This window comes from Odocoileus virginianus, chromosome 14, assembly GCF_023699985.2.
Source record: "Odocoileus virginianus isolate 20LAN1187 ecotype Illinois chromosome 14, Ovbor_1.2, whole genome shotgun sequence".
NCBI lineage: Eukaryota > Metazoa > Chordata > Mammalia > Artiodactyla > Cervidae > Odocoileus > Odocoileus virginianus.
In genome coordinates, this window is record NC_069687.1 from 35,602,578 (window position 1) to 35,622,725 (window position 20,148).

The window sequence follows — 20,148 nt, forward strand, 5'->3', positions numbered from 1 at the left end:
AACTTCCCAAACCTTCAGGAAGGCTCAGAGAGAAAGAAAAAAAAGGAGCAAAAACAATGGAAGAGAAAAAGTATACTTCCTAACTGCATATTGTCTCAAGATAGTCATACTGAAGAAGAGGGGATTTGGAACAGGAAGAAGTACCGAGATGATGCTCAGACTACAGTATATTTATACTGTATAGAGATACAATATAAATATACTTTAAAAAGAAATGTTGAGGGACTTTCCTGGTGGTCCAGTGGTTAAGAATCCAGCTGCCAATGCAGGTGACACAGATCTGATCCCTGCTCCAGGAAGATCCCACAAGCCGCGGAGCAACTAAACCCACACACCACAACTATCGAGCCTGTGCTCTAGAGCCTAGCGTTCTGAAGCAAGCTGCAATCTCTGACCCACACACCCTGGAGTCTCTGCTCCGCAGGCAGAGAAGCCCCCGCAACGCAAAGCACACCACAACTGAAGAATCGCCTCTACGCACCGCAACTACAGAGAGCCCGCCTGCAGCGACAAAGACCCAGCGCGGTCAAAACTAAATAACATAAAGTAAAATCAAATTAAGTTAAAAATGAATTTTAAAAATTAAAAAAAAAAAAAAATGTCAGAAATGCTGCGTTGGCCATAAAGTTCCTTCGGTTTTCCCCACAAAATCTCATGGGAAAACCGAAATGAACTTTTTGGCCAATCCAATACTAAACTACTCTGAATTTTAGTCACCATTCCTTATTGAAACTGTGTGGACAAGGATTAGGTCATAAAGTCTACTTTCAGTAATAATTTAAACTGTCTACTTACACAAAAGAAGAAACAGGTTTTTAAAAGTTTCTAATTTAGTATAGACAAGAACTAACCATCTACAATGGATCAATTCACTCTGGAAACAGGAAGGAGCTCTGAAATTACTTGGAGGTACAAACACACTGAATAAAGATCATTTTCAAAAGCAAATAAAAACAGTAATGCCAACTTCTAATTAGTAAAGGACATTTCTTAGTTATTGTACTGAACACAGTTGCTCTATTCTATCCCTTGAGACACTAGATGATGAGAATTTTCTGAAAATTTCTAAAAAGTCATAACCTTAAAATCAGGTTCTTCCTTTAATATCGATTTTTTACTTCAGATACAAAAATCACTTAAAATATTTTACTATCTCTATTACTCATTCATTTAGCTTACACATACATGTCACAAAATAAAATTCACTGGCAATTAATTCCAGTACAATTTGGATCCATTAAAAACATTCACAAATAAATAGGCTAGACTATAGCAAGTTCCTATACTTAAGTGATAAATATGATAAAATCACAATAAAGGCAAAACTATAATAAACAGTAACTCTCTTCAGCGGGATGAACTCAATCACTTGTCTTCTTGATTTCTTGGAGAAGTCTTCTGCTGAATACTGGCTCACAGCATCTTTGTAAAACTATTTGAGGGGTGCTTCCCTGATAGCTCAGTAGTAAAGAATCCACCTACCAATGCAGAAGACAAGAATTCAAACCCTGATCCGAAAGATCCGACATGCCTTGGAGCATTTAAGCCTGTGTGCCATAACTATCAAGGCTGTTCTCTAGAACCTGCCTGTGATCCGCAATAAGAGAAGCCACCTCAATGAGAAGTCCATGCACAGCAACTAGAGTAGCCTCTGCTTGATGCAACTAGAGAAAAGCTCATCCAGCCAAAATAAATAAATAACTTAAAAAAAACTATTTGAAACTTTACATTTATTTCCATGTTTATTTAAACTAAATCTATGTAGACAGTGTAATAGGTATTTTGCTCACCAAAGTACATGCAGCTGTAGCAGCTAACACAGGATGAACTGAAACTCTATGGAAGGGGCGTGACCAGAAAATGTAAGCCACTGCTTAATTCAAAACTGTAAATGGCATAATTAGAAATGTAGTCTTAAGAGTCCTAATGACCAAAAAAAGAAAAAAAACAAGAAAGAGTCTTAATGAATTTCAGTGCCATGTCCGACTCTTTGCAACCTCGTGGACTGTGGCCTGCCAGGCTCCTCTTTCCATGGTATTCTTCAGGCAAGAATACTGGAGTGGGAAGACATTCCCTTCTCCAGGAGATGGATATTACTGATCCAAGGATCGAATTCGGTTCTCCTGCATTGCACACAGATTCTTTATCATCTAAGCTACTGTGGAAGCCTGTATTTGGAGAACCTAGCAATGAAAATAAACCAAACTTTTGGGTTAAGGAAAATACATTATTTGAAAAATTAATCCCAGTGATCAATGAAGAATTTTCAGTTCATAAGATAAATGTAAAAATCCTAAATAAAGGATTAGCAATTAAATCCAGCAACTTAGTAAGGTATAAAATCCACATGACTATGTAGGATACACCTCAGAAAACCATTAGAAAATCTTTCATAAGATGATGGAGGAAAAGATTACATGACCCTCTTTTCTCGTGAAGACCACGAGTACCATTTACGTGACCACAAAGTCACACTTTTAAGTACTTTCTGTTTTACTAAATACTTTCCATGCAATTACTTAACACACAATTATTTTCATAGAAAGTTAATTCACTTAGTGCTCACAAAAGTTCTATAAGACTGGCATTATTTGTTCTCATTTTACTGAGAACATTGACCAGAGAGTAGTTACAGAACTAATCCAAAGACACATGACAAACCAGGACTTGAAGCGAGCTTTCAGAACTACATGACCAATGCTTTCTCCAATTATTCCAATGTTGTTTTCATTTAATTTTTCTCTAATTCTTCCATGTATTTTTATCTTCTCTTTACTAATGAATTCAGGGACCAAAGGGTGGGTTTGCTTATATTCTCTACAACACCCAGACATGGGAGGGCACAGAGAAGGTGCTAATATCACTGATTCTGCCCATCTCATTTGTCCTTTCCTTCTCCAAGAGAAGTCTTGGAAAGTAGCAGAGAGAAGCATGGAAGATAGGAAGAAGGGACAGGAGCTAGCATGTTTCCAACACATTAAAAAAAAAAAAAAGGAAAGAAGTAAAAAAAAATTCTATCCTAAAATAAAAGTAGCAAAGACTTTAATTCTTATTTTGTTTCATCTCACCATTCCAGGTACAGAAATTACAAGAAATTCCCAAGACCATGTGAATGGAAATATGGGTAGAAAGAATCAAGAGATTAGAGGTAGGGGTATCTTAAGACTCTGGGATATCTGAGGTTTCAAGAGCCGCTGTGGCTTTGGGGAAGGGTCTGGGGGCCAAGGTCAGCATAGTAATGGCCCGTACAGTGAATGTCTCAGGCTTTGTGAGCCACAGTCTCTGACACAACTACTCTGTCTGCTGTAGCACAAAATCAGCCACAGGCAATACACAAAGTACCTGCTTGTGTCCCAATAAAACTTTATTTACAAAAGCAGACGTTGGTGTGCCAACCCCTACTCTAGTTGGCCCGTGCGTGCCAAGTCACTTCAGTCATGTCCGACTCTTTGCAACCCTATGGACTGCAGCCTGACAGGCTCCTCTGTCCATTGGATTCCCTCGGCAAGAATACTGGAGAGGGTTGCCAAGTCCTCCCTCCAGGGGATCTTCCCAACTCAGGGAAAAAACCCACGTCTCTTATGTATCCTGCGTTGGCAGGCAGGTTCTTTACCACGAGTGCCACCTGGAAAGCCCCAACTTGGTCCAACCACTGTTAAACTTATGTCACTTTCAGTCCTATTTTCTTCCTAACTCAACCAAGGGCAGTTATCACCCCATGGAGGGCATTTATGGAGCACTTTTTGGTTGTCACTAAGACTTGGAGACACTAGTGGCAAGAGGATGAAGGATTAGCAGCCTGCAAAGCAAAGAGCAATCATGTACAAGAGACTGTCCTGCCCAAAATGCCAACAGCATTATTCCTAAAAAGTCAGGATGGCTCTTCCCATCCACCCCCACAAAGCTGCTTATGCACTAAAGTTTAAGTCATCCTAAGTACAAAATAAACCAAGAAGTTTAAGATGACACTGACCATCACTAGTTCTGTTTTTTCCTTTCATTAGGCAGGCACGCAAACATGCCCACACATAAAAAATGCACACGTGCAAACACAGGCACACAGATTTGAGGCAGAAAGAAAAATGTCCTCTTCCCCAGCTGCATTGCTTTGATTTGGAAAACAGCCACTACTGTTAGCAGAGGCACTGCCAAATGAAATGTGCACTGTTGCTAAAGGCATACATAGGTTTAAAGAAACAACTGAGCTGCTTTCCACTGACTAGAGAGAGCCAAGAACTGGTGGGCATTTACTTCACTACCATCAGCTTGTGGAATTCCCTCCCCTCCCTCATTTCTCATTTCTCCCCTTGCTTTTTCTCATCTCCCCTTCCTCTTCTCCTGGCTATGAATAAAAGGTGGTACCACCAAGCTCCTCCATTTTTGGATCACAGGAAACTTGGCACCTAATAAATCAATGGTCACTCATAAGCTCTACAGCATATCTCTTAATTCAACTTTGGTTTGGAACAGATTGAACAGACATGGCTCCTAGATAGGAAGCTAAAAGATAAAAACCTGGTTTAAAGTCACTATGGTTAATAAGTGTCCAAAGTCTGATTCAGCCAGTTTAAAGACAACCTGAACTAGCACAAAGAAGGAAGCAGAATGAATATTTCCAGGGACTGCCCAAGGGCTGGGTAAGATAATACCCGACACTGAGGTATAAGAACAGCTGGTGACCAAGCCAAGTAAATCAGCACACTTATTACCAGATAGAAATGTCACAGTGTTTAGCTACTTTGCTCCCAATTAGATTTGTAATTTGCTATAGCATCAAGTTTAATGAGCTATATAGTTACCAGCTTATTCATTTAATAAACATTTATTGAGCACCAGAGCAGAAAACTACTGGGCCAGGTAGTATTCTAGGTACTGAGGATGTAGCATTCAACAAAATATAAAAGGTCCTACCATTCTTCTAGAGTTTACATTCTAGAACGTATGTGTGTGGGAAGAAGGCACAAAAAGACAACAAATATAAATTAAAACATGGTTAAGTACCATGATGACAGACACATGGAGGGATATGATAGGGGTGAAAGCCTGGTGAGGAAAAGTCTCTCTGGAAAGGCATCTGAGCTGAGAGCTGAGTGACAGAAAGCAGCCAGCCAATGGGAAATCTGGAGAAGTTCATTCCAGACAAAGGGAAAGGCCAACCGAGGCTTAAACACCTTTTTTAGGTTTTTTTTTTTTTTTTTTTCCTGAGGCAAGAAAAGAAAAGCATGGCTATAGGAGGAGGAGGAGGAAGGAAGGAGATCGACAGGTAAGAGAGGTAGTCTGAAGCCATGATTATGAAACTAGTAGGCCATGGTTGTGAGTGTAGATGCTTTTGTATGAGTGACGGGGAATCCACACAGTTTCCAAGCAATACAGTCATGAATTGCTTTGCATTTTGAAAACATCAGTTGGGCCCAGCGGAGGAAAATTAACTGAAAGGGTGTAAGAATGAGCACAGGGAGGCCTGTTAGGAAACTACCAGAGTACTCTAGGTAAGATGACAAGAAATTAGACCAGGATGATAGCAATGAAGACAGAAGGGAGGATAAAAGTGATTCAGAACATGTGAAAAGTAAAATCGTCTCAACTTGGATTGGATAAGAGGAGTGAAAAAAAAAGAAAGGAATCCAAGATGATATGTTAGCCGATGATATGAAGCTTACAGGCTAACTCTTTGTGGCGGATAAGATCCAAGGAAAGAGGAAAAAAGAGAAAAGTGAGGCAGTTTGGGAGAATAAACACAAGGCATATGTGAAGCTGACAACAGCTTCAAAAACAAACACAGATGACTGTTAACCTTGGAGAACCTCTTCAGACACAGTGTGAAATCTCTTTGTACTGGAAACAGTCCAGTGGGGAATGGAGGAAAAAGAATTTATTTGCAGCCTCCCTCCCATATCCTGCCTCCTGGTGATCAAAGTCGGTCCCACAAGACTTTAACCCATTCACATTCCTGGGTATGTGACCCAGTCCCTCTAAAGCACCCATAGGTCCAACCTAGCCAGCATCAAGGTGTGACGGTCTTTTCATTATCAGCAACATACATGGCGGCTCTCTAGTCTGTGCTGACAGCAGCATCTGCCAGGACCTTAGGGTAATAAGAATAGTTGTAATAACCTGTTATGAAAAATAATCTGAAAAAAAATACATGTATATGAAACTGAATCACTCTGCTGTACACCTAAAACTGACACAATACTGTAAATCAACTACACATCAATTAAAAAAAATATATATAAAAAAAAAAAAGAGTATCATGAGCTGCCTCAGGGCAGGGATCTGAGTGTGAGTGGGGCTGATTAGTTCTGGAATGGCACATCAACCAGCAGAGATGACTTCATGCTTCCAGTTTGTTTGTTGTAGCTGCTAAGTTGTGTCCAACTCTGCGATCCCATGGATGATAGCCCACCAGGCTCCTCTGTCCATAGAATTTCTCGGCAAGAATACTGGAGTGGGTTTTCATTTCCTTCTCCACGGGACCTTCCCCACCCAGGGATCAAACCCACATCTCCTGCATTGCAGGTGAGTTCTTTACCATCAAAAATTGTGAATCACTATATTGTACACCTATAACTTATATAATATCAACTATAGTTCAATTTTAAAAGGGTAAAAAAGAGAGAGAGAAGAACAGATGACATCAAAACAAAAGGAGGGGAGACTTCCCTGGTAGTCTAGTGGCTAAGACTCCATGCTCCCAATGCAGGGAGCCTGAGTTCAATCCCTAGTCAGGGAACTAAGATCCCATATGCCATAACTAAGACCTGGTGAAGTCAAAAATTCATTAGATAGATTTAAAAAAAAAAAAACTTTTTTAAAAAATGAGGGTGGTTTTAGGAACAAGAATCTTGATAAGACAAAAAGGGATGAGACAGGCCTTTGATAAAAGCAGGGGCACTTCATTACAACACAATGAAAGTAAGTGGCTTAGATGCAGACACTCAGACTGGAAGACGTGGGGTGAGAAAATAAAGGCATTCTACACTGACTGCATCTATTCTCTTCCACAGAATAAGAGGCAAGATCACTGTCATTAAATACATTCAGGCTGGCACTCAACAGAATGCGTTTCACACAGCCAGATCACCCTCAAGTTCACTTTGGTAGGTAAGCTTTTCCAGACAAGGAACAAGATTCATGGCAAATTATAATTTATTCCAGCTTTCCAAAAATACACACTAATACAAGGAAAAATGAGACCACTTAGCTACACAATTAAATATCACCATCTAGTGGTTGAAACCTTAAAAGCCAGTTTGAACCCATACTGTGATTCCTAAAAAGGTGTGCATGTCCTGTGCATGCGTGTGTCCTGTGCAAGCGTGTGCATGCTCAGTCATGCCCGACTTCTGTAGCCCACCAGGCTCCTCTGTCCATGGAATTTTCCAGGCAAGAATACTGGAATGGTAAAAAAAAAAAAAATACTGGAGTGGGTTGCCATTTCCTCCTCCAGGGGATCTTCCTGACCCAAGCAAGGATTGAATCCACATCTCCTACATTTCAGACAGATTCTTCACTGCTGCACGACCCTGGAAGTCTACGGTATGTCCCAGTTAGTATTAATTAGAGAAAAAGATGCTTGAACAAAATAATTGATAAAAAAAAATTTAATACTTCATGAAATGTATCAATCACATATAAAATCTTACATCATCTAAAGTATATTCACTAGTGCTTACTAGGTGCTATGTGGAACGCTAAGTGATTATACATGGACTTGGTCTTTAAGCCCCCAATAGTTTATGAGATAAATGTCACCTTAATTTTTCATATAAGGAAACTATAAATTGACACTTAAAAGATTAAGAACCTGCCCAAAATTTATACAGTAAAAATGATAAAGCTAGCATCTGAATGGAATTAAAATGACTTCAAAATCCACACTCATAACCACTAGACTTACAATACTGTCTCCGTAAGGCACCAGGGGCTTCCCAGGTGGTACAGTGGTAAAGAATCTCCTTGGCAACGCCAGAGACGCAAGTTCAATTCCTGAGTTGGAAAGATCCCCTGGAGTAGGAAATGGCAACCCACTCCAGCATTCTTGTCTGGAAAATTCCATAGACAGAGAGGTCGCAGAAAGTGGGACCCGACTGAGGGGCTGAGCACACACAACCGTAAGGCACCAACATTACTTAGGGCTTCGGTAGAAAATTAACCAGTTTTCTGTTAGAAGGAATCATGAATACTACAAGGTAGAACTTCAGAATTTAAAAGCTATTCTGTTGCAAACCATATTTTCCTAAGAGTAGTTAATAGTTTGTTACTAATGAAGTAAACTGGACAGGGTAGAGTCTGTGATGCTCAAGAACTGTGTCTCCTTTTGAGGAAAAATGACATTAACACACTGGATCATACATATTCAATGTACTCAGACAATTCTCTAAGTGCTAAATAAAACTAAACAAGAAAATCTGCAGGGTAAAAAGAAAATCTCAAGGAGGCAAAACAATGTATCCCAGGAAATTGAAGGAGCTCCCTCCTTTCCACCTACCTTCCCTCCCTCCTTCTCTAGCAATGCCTCCAGAGGCACCCCTACCTCTCTACACTCTTAGGATTACTACTCATTCCAAGTTCAAAGCTGTTCCATATTTTGTTACTTAATCCTTACCATCATAGCTTATGGGGAAAGGAATTGGACTCAGAAAAGAACAATAATTTTCAAGTGTCATATTCTCAGGCAGGAGGAAGATAGAAAATTCTATTCCCAAAGGTCCTCTGTGGTTGGAATATGAAATAAAAAATGTTCTCAGAATGGTGTTCCAATCTGGAGCTTAAAAATATATATTCCTATAGGTACAATGTAACATATGGTAGTTAATCCACAAAAACCTACTTAGCGACAATATAGCATAACACAGCAGCCCACAAATATTCAGTAAATATCTACTCACTGGCCTTGTAAATGACACAAATTGTTCTAAGAGCTAAAGGTAGAGTAAAAAAGTCTGTTTAGACAAAGTCCCTACATTCCTGGAGCTTACATTTCTATAGAAGGCAAAGAAATATAAAGCACTATATAAGTGAAAAATGTAACTTCAAAAAGGGAAAAATACTAAAAGAAATTTAAAAAGCTGATGTGATTGTGGTTCTTCTTACTTTAAGTCATAAAATTACTTTCCACCATTGTTAACAAAATACAATGAAAAAGGTCTTATTGTTGCATACAAAGAGATCACAACCTAGTTTTTCTCTTCAGGAGTATTTACTGCAAACTTTTTTCTATTTCTTTGCTCCAGCAATACGAACTTGGTAGAATTTTCCTAAACAGGTAAAACAATTTCATGACTCTTTCTACTTCCATATTCTGTTCCCACTTTATTTTAAGAAAGTTCCCACCACTATTGGTTTGGCAAATACTACCCCTCTGAAACCCAACTGAAGATTGAATTTATCTGTCAGAACTTCCTTGATATACACAGGTAGAATTGGTGGCTCTGATTTCCTGTGATTCTAAAATATTTTGTATGGACCTGTCTTACTGCACACACTACTCTACAATGTAATTATTTGTATTCTTGTGCATCTTCCAGCCCAGCGTTTCTCATGATGTACTCTCCATATAAGTTAAACAAGCAGAGTGACAATATACAGCCTTGACGTACTCCTTTTTCTATTTGGAACCAGTCTGTTGTTCCATGTCCAGTTCTAACTGCTGCTTCCTGACCTGCATATAGGTTTCTCAAGAGGCAGGTCAGGTGGTCTGGTATTCCCATCTCTTTCAGAATTTTCCACAGTTTATTGTGATCCACACAGTCAAAGGCTTTGGCACATGTAGAGTACATCATGAGAAATGCTGGGCTGGAAAAAGCACAAGCTGGAATCAAGACTGCTGGGAGAAATATCAATAATCTCAGATATGCAGATGACACCACCCTTATGGCAGAAAGTGAAGAGGAACTAAAAAGCCTCTTGATGAAAGTAAAAGGAGAGTGAAAAAGTTGGCTTAAAGCTCAACATTCAGAAAACTAAGATCATGGCATCTGATCCCATCAGTTCAGTTCAGTTCAGTTCAGTCACTCAGCTGTGTCCGACGCTTTGCGACCCCATGAATCACAGCACGCCAGGCCTCCCTGTCCATCACCAATTCCTGGAGTTTACTCAAACTCATGTCCATCGAGTCGGTGATGCCATCCAGCCATCTCATCCTCTGTCGTCCCCTTCTCCTCCTGCCCCCAATCCCTCCCAGCATCAGGGTCTTTTCCAGTAAGTCAACTCTTCACATGAGGTGGCCAAAGTATTGGAGTTTCAGCTTCCCATCACTTCATGGCAAAGAGATGGGTAAACAGTAGAAACAGTGTCAGACTTTATGTTTTGGGGCTCCGAAATCACTGCACATGGTGATTGCAGCCATGAAATTAAAAGACACTTGCTTCTTGGAAGGAAAGTTATGACCAACCTAGATAGCATATTAAAAAGCAGAGACATTACTTTGCCAACAAAGTCAAGGCTATGGTTTTTCCAGTGGTCCTGTATGGATGTGAGAGTTGGACGGTGAAGAAAGCTGACTGCCGAAGAATTGATGCTTTCGAACTATGGTGTTGGAGAAGACTCTTGAGAGTCCCTTGGACTGCAAGGAGATCCAACCAGTCCATCCTAAAGGAGATCAGTCCTGGATGTTCATTGGAAGGACTGATGCTGAAGCTGAAACTCCAGTACTTTGGCCACCTCATGCAAAGAGCTGACTCATTGGAAAAGACCCTGATGCTGGGAGCGATCGGGGGCAGGAGGAGAAGGCTATGACGGAGGATGAGATGGCTGGATGGCATCACCGACTCAATGGACATGTGTTTTAGTAGACTCCAGGAGCTGGTGATGGGACAGGGAGGCCTGGCGTGCTGTGATTCATGGGGTTGCAAGGAGTCGGACACAGCTGAGCAACTGAACTGAGCTGAACTGTGCATCTTATCAAAAGCTGAGCTCCTTAAAGTTTATTAATATATCTTACCTCTCTTTGAATGTTTTTTTTAAAAGAAGGATGAATGGATGAATGGCTATTTGATGTTAGATTTTAATGATGATGTTACACATTTCTTAAAATGCAACACATTTTAAAGAAACTTGTACACCAATAAATGTCTAACACTGTTCCTACACCTTGGTACATCAACAAGTCTTACAGCACTTGAAGTAACTGCCACTCTAACAACTAATTCACTTTCTGATCTCTCACCATTGCACCATCGTAGAGATCAATTTAATGATTTTCTCTGAAACACAAATTTAGAAATATGTCACGAGTAAAGTAGTTTTTCAATCTTTTGTAAGGTTTATTTGATTAGCATTCCTTTCACCTAATCACAAAATAGACATTTAAAATTCCTTTTTTAAAAAAAAGCTGATCTGATGGAAAACAAGGAAATACAGGGTGCTGTGTAGTCAGGGAGTGGTTTGCTGAGAAGAGGACTTATGAGCAAAGATCTGAAGGACAATACGATAAACATCAGAACACAGGAACTAAGAGGTTTTCAGTTAAGCATCATAAGGCAAAGCTGCACCAAGAACTGTCTTCAAAAACACAAGGAAGGACACTGTGGCTTAAAATGTGCTGAAAATGATAATGGTTTAAGATGAAGTTGATTAGGAAAACAAGGATTGAGTTCTATTCTTTTAACTTTACTATTCTTCCTTATATTATTTCCTACTCCTCATATTACTTTCAACCATGTTGAATATTCTTAGATATTTTTAAACCATTATTTCTATTTATTTTTGACTTAGAGGAGCCAGACAACTCATAGAACTACAGATTCCTTTAATTATGTTTAGTGATCTTTCAAAGCTGTGTGTATAGTAATCCAAAAACAAATGCTAAAGAACTAAAATACTTCATTTTCTCACAGTGTTCTACATTCAAAATAAAGCATCCAATTCAGCTGATTTCAGTGAAATGACTCAATGTTTTGACATGCAAGGGAAAAAAAAGCTATTTGTTTATCCACAAAGTTGGTATCTTTCATCTACCACAGGAAATTCAGAGGGAATCCCATGGCAATAACTGAATAGCTCTTCCCTTCTACACACTAGTGTGGTCTACAGAAAAAGATAAAAACAACAAAATAAATGAACTTTTAACAGGCCTTTACAGGAATTTCTAAAGATGCTTTATGGATGTTCTCAAAATGATTTCATGAATGTGGAAAAATTAGTTGATTTTCTTCTAAGATAGAATGGCCAATATCGTGAAGTCCTACAAGAGAAAAATCTTTATGCCTAAACACTACAAATGAGAATTCACAATCTAACATTAGGACATGAAGCTGTTAGTTGTCGTTGACTGATTGTCTTCCCTTCACTTCCAATCTGAGGTGCTAATATTTTACAGTTTAAGCATTATTTCATGTTTTACATTAAAATTCAATAAGATTACTCACAGAATCACAATAACATTCCTAGAAACAAAAAGGCTGGTTCCTCAACTTTGACTCAATTAAGACAAAAATGACAAACAAGCAATCTTTTATAATCCTTACCAATAGGGAAAAAAAAAAGAAGAAAAAGAACAAAAAAAAGAATTTTTAAAAAGAGCTTCTTGTTTAGCACTACTACTTCTAATGTCTCAAACGCTTCAGCACCATAAAGGATATACCAGTCAACAGCACACAGGCCTGACTGTAGATCTCTGGATGATCTGAAGAGCATTCCATCCTACCAAAGACCAAAGCCATCCTCTAAAAGAAAACTCTAAAAACATACCTTTTATTTTCAGCCAAAGTGGCTCCTTCATCCTTCAGCTGTTTGCTTTTCTCGGCACAGCCTTCAAGGAGACTTTCTTTCCTCCGTTTAACAGCATGAAGCCAGATACCTTCATCTTTCCCGACTGCATCCTTCTCATCAGCAGCTTCGGCTTCAAACTGCTGGGACGTGACCTTTGAGACCTTCTCACCAATCTTCCTTTTCCATCCAAAGGAAGCCATTCTGGAAAAATTACAAAGAGAGAGCTTTAAATTTCATACTTTGCCCTTTATAGAAGTATACCAACAAACAGGTAAAGAAAGTATAAAAGGATAAGGCTGTCACCATTTTCTGGCCCCAAATTAAAATAGTGAATCTAGGCGATAATCATCTAAGGCTGCTAACATCCCAAAGTGAAAGTGAAAGTGTTAGTCACTCAATCGTGTCTGATTCTGTGACCCCCATGGACTACAGCCTGCCAGTTTCCTCCGTCCATGGGATTCTCCAGGCAAGAATACTGGAGTGGGTTGCCATTTCCTTCTCCAGAGGATCTTCCTAACTAAGGGACTGAACCCAGGTCTCCTGCATTGCAGGTGGATTCTTTATTGCCTGAGCCCCCAAGGAAGCCCAACACGGTAAAGAAAGACAAGTTCACAATATGTATCTCCTGATGGAAGTGACAGAGCAGCCATGAAGTAGTCCTGCCAAAATTAACACCAAACCACATCATACCTCTACCAGCTTACAAGAAATAAGGGATACAGAGGAGTACGCTAAATAACATGTCTGAGACAAGACAGCAACAAACAGGAAAATAAACTGGTTTCTTCATGAAAAAAGGAAAAGTTGGGAGGTATCCCCTAGATTAAGAGAGACTTAAGAAACACACAAACCAAACACAACATGTGGATCTTGTTTAGCTACAGAATCAAACAAGCCAATGGGGAGGAAAAATTTATGAAATAATAGGGGGGACCAGAACAATGGCTTCATATTTAATGATATTAAGAAATTCCTGCTTTTTCAGGTATAATAGTATTATATTGACAAAAAGAATGCTCATCTTTTAGGAATACATATTAAAATATTTTACATGAAATTACACGGTATCTAGGAATTGTTTCAAAGTAATCAGCAGGAGTGATGAATGCAATATAAGATATTGCACAGATTAAAAGATTGCTATGAGTTGATAAGTGATCAAGTTAGGCGTTGAGTACATGCAGTCTTTTTACTTTCTTCTCTCTTTGCATATATGTTTGAAATTTTCCATCATAAAAAGTTTTTGAAAGATTCAAAATTGGTAAATGACTTAATTCACAGAACTATACGGTTAATCAGAAAGATAACAAATATTAAACTGCTTTGTGAATCTGCAATAATAATACAAAATATAAGGGCTGAGTGAGTAAGTCTAACTGATGGAACAAAGTTAAAGAAAACCCTGAAAGAATTCAACCAATATTTATTTTGAGAAGGGATTTACTGAGGGATCAAGAACTCTTGCTAGTTACATGGATGGGTTTATAGATACTGAGAAACCTTTGGAATTGTATATGAATTTTTATATGTTTGTGTGCACCCCGCACAAGAGTCTCTAAGCCTCATTCCATTCTTAAAGGAGCCTATAACCCCAAACAGAGTATCAACTGACTGATCAACTATTGGGATAAGGAAAAGCAATGGACCAGAGGTCTTCACACAACTATCAAAGAATGGGCATGGTGGGAGTACCCAAGGGAGAGAAATGAAATAAGCTCCAGCAGATACCAAGCTCTTCATCACCGAAGCACACTGAAATAAAGTATAAGTAACCACTAGGATGAAAGAGACCAAAAAAACGTGTGGGTGGCTATGAGGTCACTAACAAGGAAAGGCCCAAGATAATGGCAGATTTTGGAGAGGTAAGAAAATTGTGGGTCATGTGCCTAAGTTCTTAATGAAGTGTCAATAAACTACAGCAATCAAGAAATGTACTGGGTGGGACTTCCCTGGGGGTCGAGTGGTTGGGACTGCATGCTTCCACTGCAGGGGGTTTGGGATCCATCCCTAGTTGGGGGATAGGCTGATAGGGGTAAACCACAAGCTTTCCACAGGAGCAGAGATTTTTAGAAAAGCCTGCTAGAGTAATGGATTATACACTATATTAGGGAATGAGGACAAAGCCAAATCCTCTTCCCAAACCCATGATAATAGGGGAGAATGCGTTTCCTATGTTCGAAGATTACTGCAAATAACACAGGGAAAGCACAACTACAACAACAAAAAAAGCCTGAAAATTTAAGTGTGTTTACTATGGAACTTAAGTCCAGAAGTACAGAAAAAGAACATGAGAATGGATCGTTAGAAAGGTCTCATAAGATATTAGAATGAGTCATGTTAAGAAGTTTTGCAAAAAAAAAAAAAAGAAGAAGTTGTTTTGCATTTACCACTGTCCCTAAAGGTGACAAGAATGAGGATGGTTAAGTTTTCTGGTTTCAAGTTTCCAAGTCGGCAATGTGAGGGACGAAATAGTGTGTGTTAGGCATTCAGTCGTGTCCGGCTCTTTGCGACTCCATGGACTGCAGCCCGCCAGGCTCCTCTGTCCATGGGGATTCTCCAGGCAAAGTACTGGAGTGGATTGCCATTCCCTTCGCCAGGGGATCTTCCCGACCCAGGGATCTAACCCGTGTCTTCTACATTGCAGACAGATTCTTTACCACTGAGCCACCAGGGAAGCCACCACAGTGTGGGAACCCTAATAACAGACATTCTACCCTGCCACAAGCTAGAGAACGCTTCTCTTCAGGGCGTCGCAAAATGAAGCAACGAAGGCGAGGAAACTGAAGAACACAAACAAGCAAAACAGCATCCTTCCGCGTATACGGATGTATTCGGAGGTGAGGGATTCCGCAAGAAACGATTTACCCGAACACGTTACCGCAAGAGAGAAACCAGTACTAGCGACTTCCCCTCATTTGGCACATACACACAAAAAAACCCTGCGAAGTTCACAGGGCTGCCCAGGACGTCACCCGCGAGCTCAGAGTCCCGCCCCGGCCACAGGCCCCGTCCGCGCAGGGTGCAAAGTCAGCTACATTCCGCTCCTCCTGCCCGGGGCGCGAGTACCAGGAAGGGCCTGAACCCCAAAACTGCTGGTCCCTAGAGACCAACCTTGGCGTCCTGGCTCTGCCACACCCGCGGTGGGCCTCAACTCCGACTTCTGAAGCTCCTTACTCCCGTCACCCCAAGACCCACCAGCCTCGTTTTCCCCCAACTTCCGCCGACTTCCACCACAGACCGGTAGCCTGTGTTACCCGAAGACCACTCCCCGGGTCCCCTGTTTACATTCCGCTTGCCCTTTACCCACCGGAAACGGAAATTATCGTGCCCTACCTCCTTCCCGCTTGCCGTAGGTGCCGGGTCTTCCAAGAGAAAGGGTTGGCCGGCCTGGGGTGTCCGAACCATCCGGAGCAGCGAGGTGGAAAGAGGCGACCCAGTGCCTTTCATCCGCAATCTTTTCCCTGGGACTACAAGTCCCAGAAGTCACTGCGGCCGCCCCCTCCTCATTATTACCCTCCGAGGCTGGTAGTCCGGGCCGCCCGGACCGGGCGCGCCCTCTAGCGGCAGGCGGGAGCATCGGAGCGCTGGTGCCCACAGCTTGGGAGCGAGGGAAACTGCGTCTGCGCAGGCTGAGTGCGCGTGAAGAAGACTTCGATGGTGGTATCGCGAGGCCCGTCCAGTCAGCAGGTAGAGCGCGGAAAACGGCTTCGGGGAAATCGAGAGCGGCTCTCCCTGAAGGGATTTACAAGCTAGTTGAGATCTGCCAGGCGCTGAGGACAGAGGCAAACCGAACCATAAAACTATATGAGGGTGGGGAGAGGACCGGGGAGGACCGTAGCTCAACTGGGGGGGGAGGGGTCGGCGGGGGAGGGCGGCCGAGGGGGCAAAAAAGTTGGATGCAGCGTCTCTAAAGAACTATGGCCCGAAAGTAGCTGTTTTGAAAAGTAAAGTGGGAACGTGTAACACAGGGAAGTGTTTAGGAAATTGAGAAAATGAGATTGTTGATTTCTCAGTGTTGTTGTGGTTTCATTTTTGTAGACCTGGTTTTCTCAACCTCAAGGGTGTAACGTTTCCAACGGGATCATTCTTCGGCGGGGGGAGGCGGTGACTCGCCTGTGCGCAGCAGGGTGTTCAGCAGTATCCCTGGGCACTAGATGCCATTAGCATCCACTACCACCCCACCAGTGGTGACAGCCAAAAATGTCTCCAGAAGTTGCCCAAAGTCCCTGGAAGAAAGATGGGTCCCCTTCCCCTGCCTCATTGAGAACCACTGATGGGAAACAATGATTCTCCCAAGTTGAGCCTCAGACCCCCTGAGGGTTCTCAAGATCCTTTCAGAGTCAGAAGTATTTGGGGGACTTCTCTATGGGTTAGAATCTACCTTGAAATGCAGGGGACACAGGTTCCGTACCTGATTGGGAAACTAAAAATCCCTCATGCCACACCACAGAGTCTGTGCACTGCAGCCTCTGAAGACAGCCTGCTCTGCAGGCCGAGCGTGACAGTGCCAGATACCACATGACGAAGTGAAGATCTTACCTGCTGCAACAGAGACCCAGTGCAGCCAAATAAATTTAAAAACAAAACTATATTTTCATACTATCATGACATCATTTACCTTTTTCATAATGTTGACATTTGCAATAAGAATGGAAAAGCGATGGTGGCTAAAACCACTGGCACCTCAGCACAAATCAAGGTGGCGATACCAAGCTGTCCTAGTAGTCATTGTATTCTTTCCTCAGTACACATTCATTGTAAGAAAAAGAAGATTCAGTCACTGAGTGTCCTTAAAGAAGCAGTAAAAATCATTTTATTAACCCTGAGTATACACGTCTTTTGAATATTCTGTGTGACAAAAATGGGAGGTACAAAGTACTTTTGCTCTCGAAGTGTGATGTCTCAAGATAAAAGCACTTGTGAGATTACATTATAAAAACACGTGAGATTACATTATAAACAAATACTTTTTTTGTGGAATACAACTTTTACTTAGAAGAACTGACACACCTGCTGATTATTCAGGCTTGGGTCTGACGAACATTTTGAAAATGAAGGAAAGGCGCCTGTTCTACATCAAGGAAAACAATTGACAGTGTTGCCAAAAATAAAATTCAAGAATTTAAGCAAGAGATAGCTGGAGTAACAGCCAAGTTTGGCCTTGGAGTACAAAATGAAGCAGGGCAAAGGCTAACTGTTTTTTCAAGAGAGCACACTGGTCATAGCACACACCCTTTTCCAACAGCACAGGAGACGACTATGTGTGGACATCACCAAATGGTCAATACCGAAATCAGATTGATTATATTTGCAGTGGGCACTGGAGAAGCTCTATACAGTCGGCAAAAAGACCTGGAGCAGACTGTGGCTCAGACCATGAGCTCATTATTGCAAAATTTTATCATATCCATGGAGTCACAAAGAGTCGGACACAACTTAGCGACTTAACAACAACACACCACTTTGGAATGCTTGTATTTGCCATATTTATCTTGCCAGCTTTCTGTTACTTCCAGACTTTTTTGGGGGGGGTGGGGGCCCACACTGCAGAGCATGTGGGATCTTAGTTTCCAACCAGGGAATGCACCCACAATCCCTGCAGTGGAAGCACAGTCTTTTCCACTAGACTGTAAGGGAAGTCCCCAGACTTTTCTGATGACATCAGTGGTGGTATCAAATGTGATTTTTTTTATTGTTGGATTAGATGTTTCCAACATTTATAAGAACTGCAGAAGTGAACCAGTTTTTTCAAAATAAGCAGTATGCAATTGTGATAGCCAACCTACAAGATAGCCACTTATGAGCCCTACCCCTTGCACTCACTCTTGTGTCGTTACTTTCCACATCATACCAGGATTGTTCTCTGTTGCCTCAAGTATATAGCAGAAGTGATAGTATATCATTTATTATATCACTTCTGGTATTAATAAAAAGATACTAGTATGGTGGTGGCAATGTTTCTTCACCTGGGTAGAGGTTTACATGGCCATGTTCATTGCAAACCCAGAACACTGAAAATTCATCAAGGGAAATATTTGATTTGAGCACTTCTCTGTGTATGTTAGACTGCTATAAAAATCTTTAAAATATATGTATCTAAGGATTCAGAGCAGGATTTATGCCTTATGGTCACATTCATAGTGCTTGGTTCATAGTAGCCATACAAGAAGATATAGTTTGCAGAGTGAATAAGTAAATGGTGCTTGAAGCTGTACACCTTTCTAGGAGTCTGTATCAAACCTCTCAAATAACTTTATCTTGATCCACTCTACCCTGGTAAAGGCTACCCCCACCACTTCCCCTACTTTGCTCTATCATCATAATGCACCTATTGATATATTAATAATTTCCCATGCTGCCTATATAGACAACATGATCATCTTCCAAGTTTTTAGAAATCCTCTAGATTTGTCATAGTTAACATTTATTGTCATTTACAATAAATAGAACAATCTTTTTACAATAGAACAGTTCAATAAATATTGATTTTTCAGGCAAGAGAATTTCTTGTACAATTTTGTTCAGTCAGGATAAACATCTAGAGTAATTTATAAGTCCCCTAAAAGAACAACCCTTGTGTTGTTCATAATACTCTTTAGTACTGTTTTCTGTTGTCCAATTATCAAGTTATTTTAAAGATTCAGAATGTTGACAATCTAACACAAGCCAACAATGCCATATGGCATATAAGATTTTTTACTGATTGAATTCTAACAGTAGTGGAATTCTAACCAAATCCAATGTTAGCAGTCAAAGGTAACTGTTCTTCTGTTATATATAATTTAATATTTTGTCCAGGTGTTTAATTTTTAGATGAAACAAAAGCTCACTAATTTAGATGAAACAAAAATCATAACATTCAAGTGCCAAAATCTGCTCAAGCACTATACTTAATATTTAGGCACACTGTTTAAAAGGTACACAGATGATTGGCCATAACAAGTAACTTTTTTTCCCACATAGTTTTCTCAGAAGCTAAAGTTAACCACATTGTAAACCAATGAAAATCATATTTTTTATTTTCCATTTTCCAAGTCAAAGTATTTGAAATTGTATCCTTAAGTATACCCTGGTCAAGACAAACGTGAACAAGCTTCAAAAATCTTGTACCACAAAGACTGATTTCTCCCATACTGCCAATTTATAGTTACGCTGTGTGTAGGCTTTGATTCATCTAGTGAAGAAAACTCACAATGAAAACAGGATTTCTGTTATGGATGGGGGACTCAGAAGGAGTTAAGGGGAAAAGATTTAAAGCACATTTTTTTCTTTCATTCCAAAGGTGCATGGAGTTCTACATCCACCCATAGTCCACCAATCATTCAGAGTGAATGGTATCACTGAAAGGCCAAAAGAGGGGGGTGGGGGTGGGTGGCAGGGTGAGAGGTTAGAATTTTCTGTATAAAATGATTTAAAACTCTGAAAAACTACAAA

The 20,148-nt window shown here is 40.5% G+C and overlaps 1 protein-coding gene across 3 annotated transcripts in view; it reads right to left on the reverse strand.

Moving 5' to 3' along the window:
* The window catches only part of TTC33 (tetratricopeptide repeat domain 33), a 29,085-nt gene extending 12,840 nt beyond the window's left edge, over positions 1–16,245 (reverse strand). The window contains exons 1-2 of one of the 3 annotated variants that reach the window (XM_020879648.2): positions 16,022–16,245; positions 12,694–12,915 (exon numbers count right to left, since the gene is read on the reverse strand). In XM_020879648.2, coding sequence (XP_020735307.2) covers positions 12,694–12,915; positions 16,022–16,161 — 362 coding nt within the window. In that variant the 5' untranslated portion in view covers positions 16,162–16,245. The other 2 variants (XM_020879650.2, XM_020879649.2) reach the window with 2 other exon arrangements.
* Positions 16,246–20,148: the final 3,903 nt, after the last annotated feature.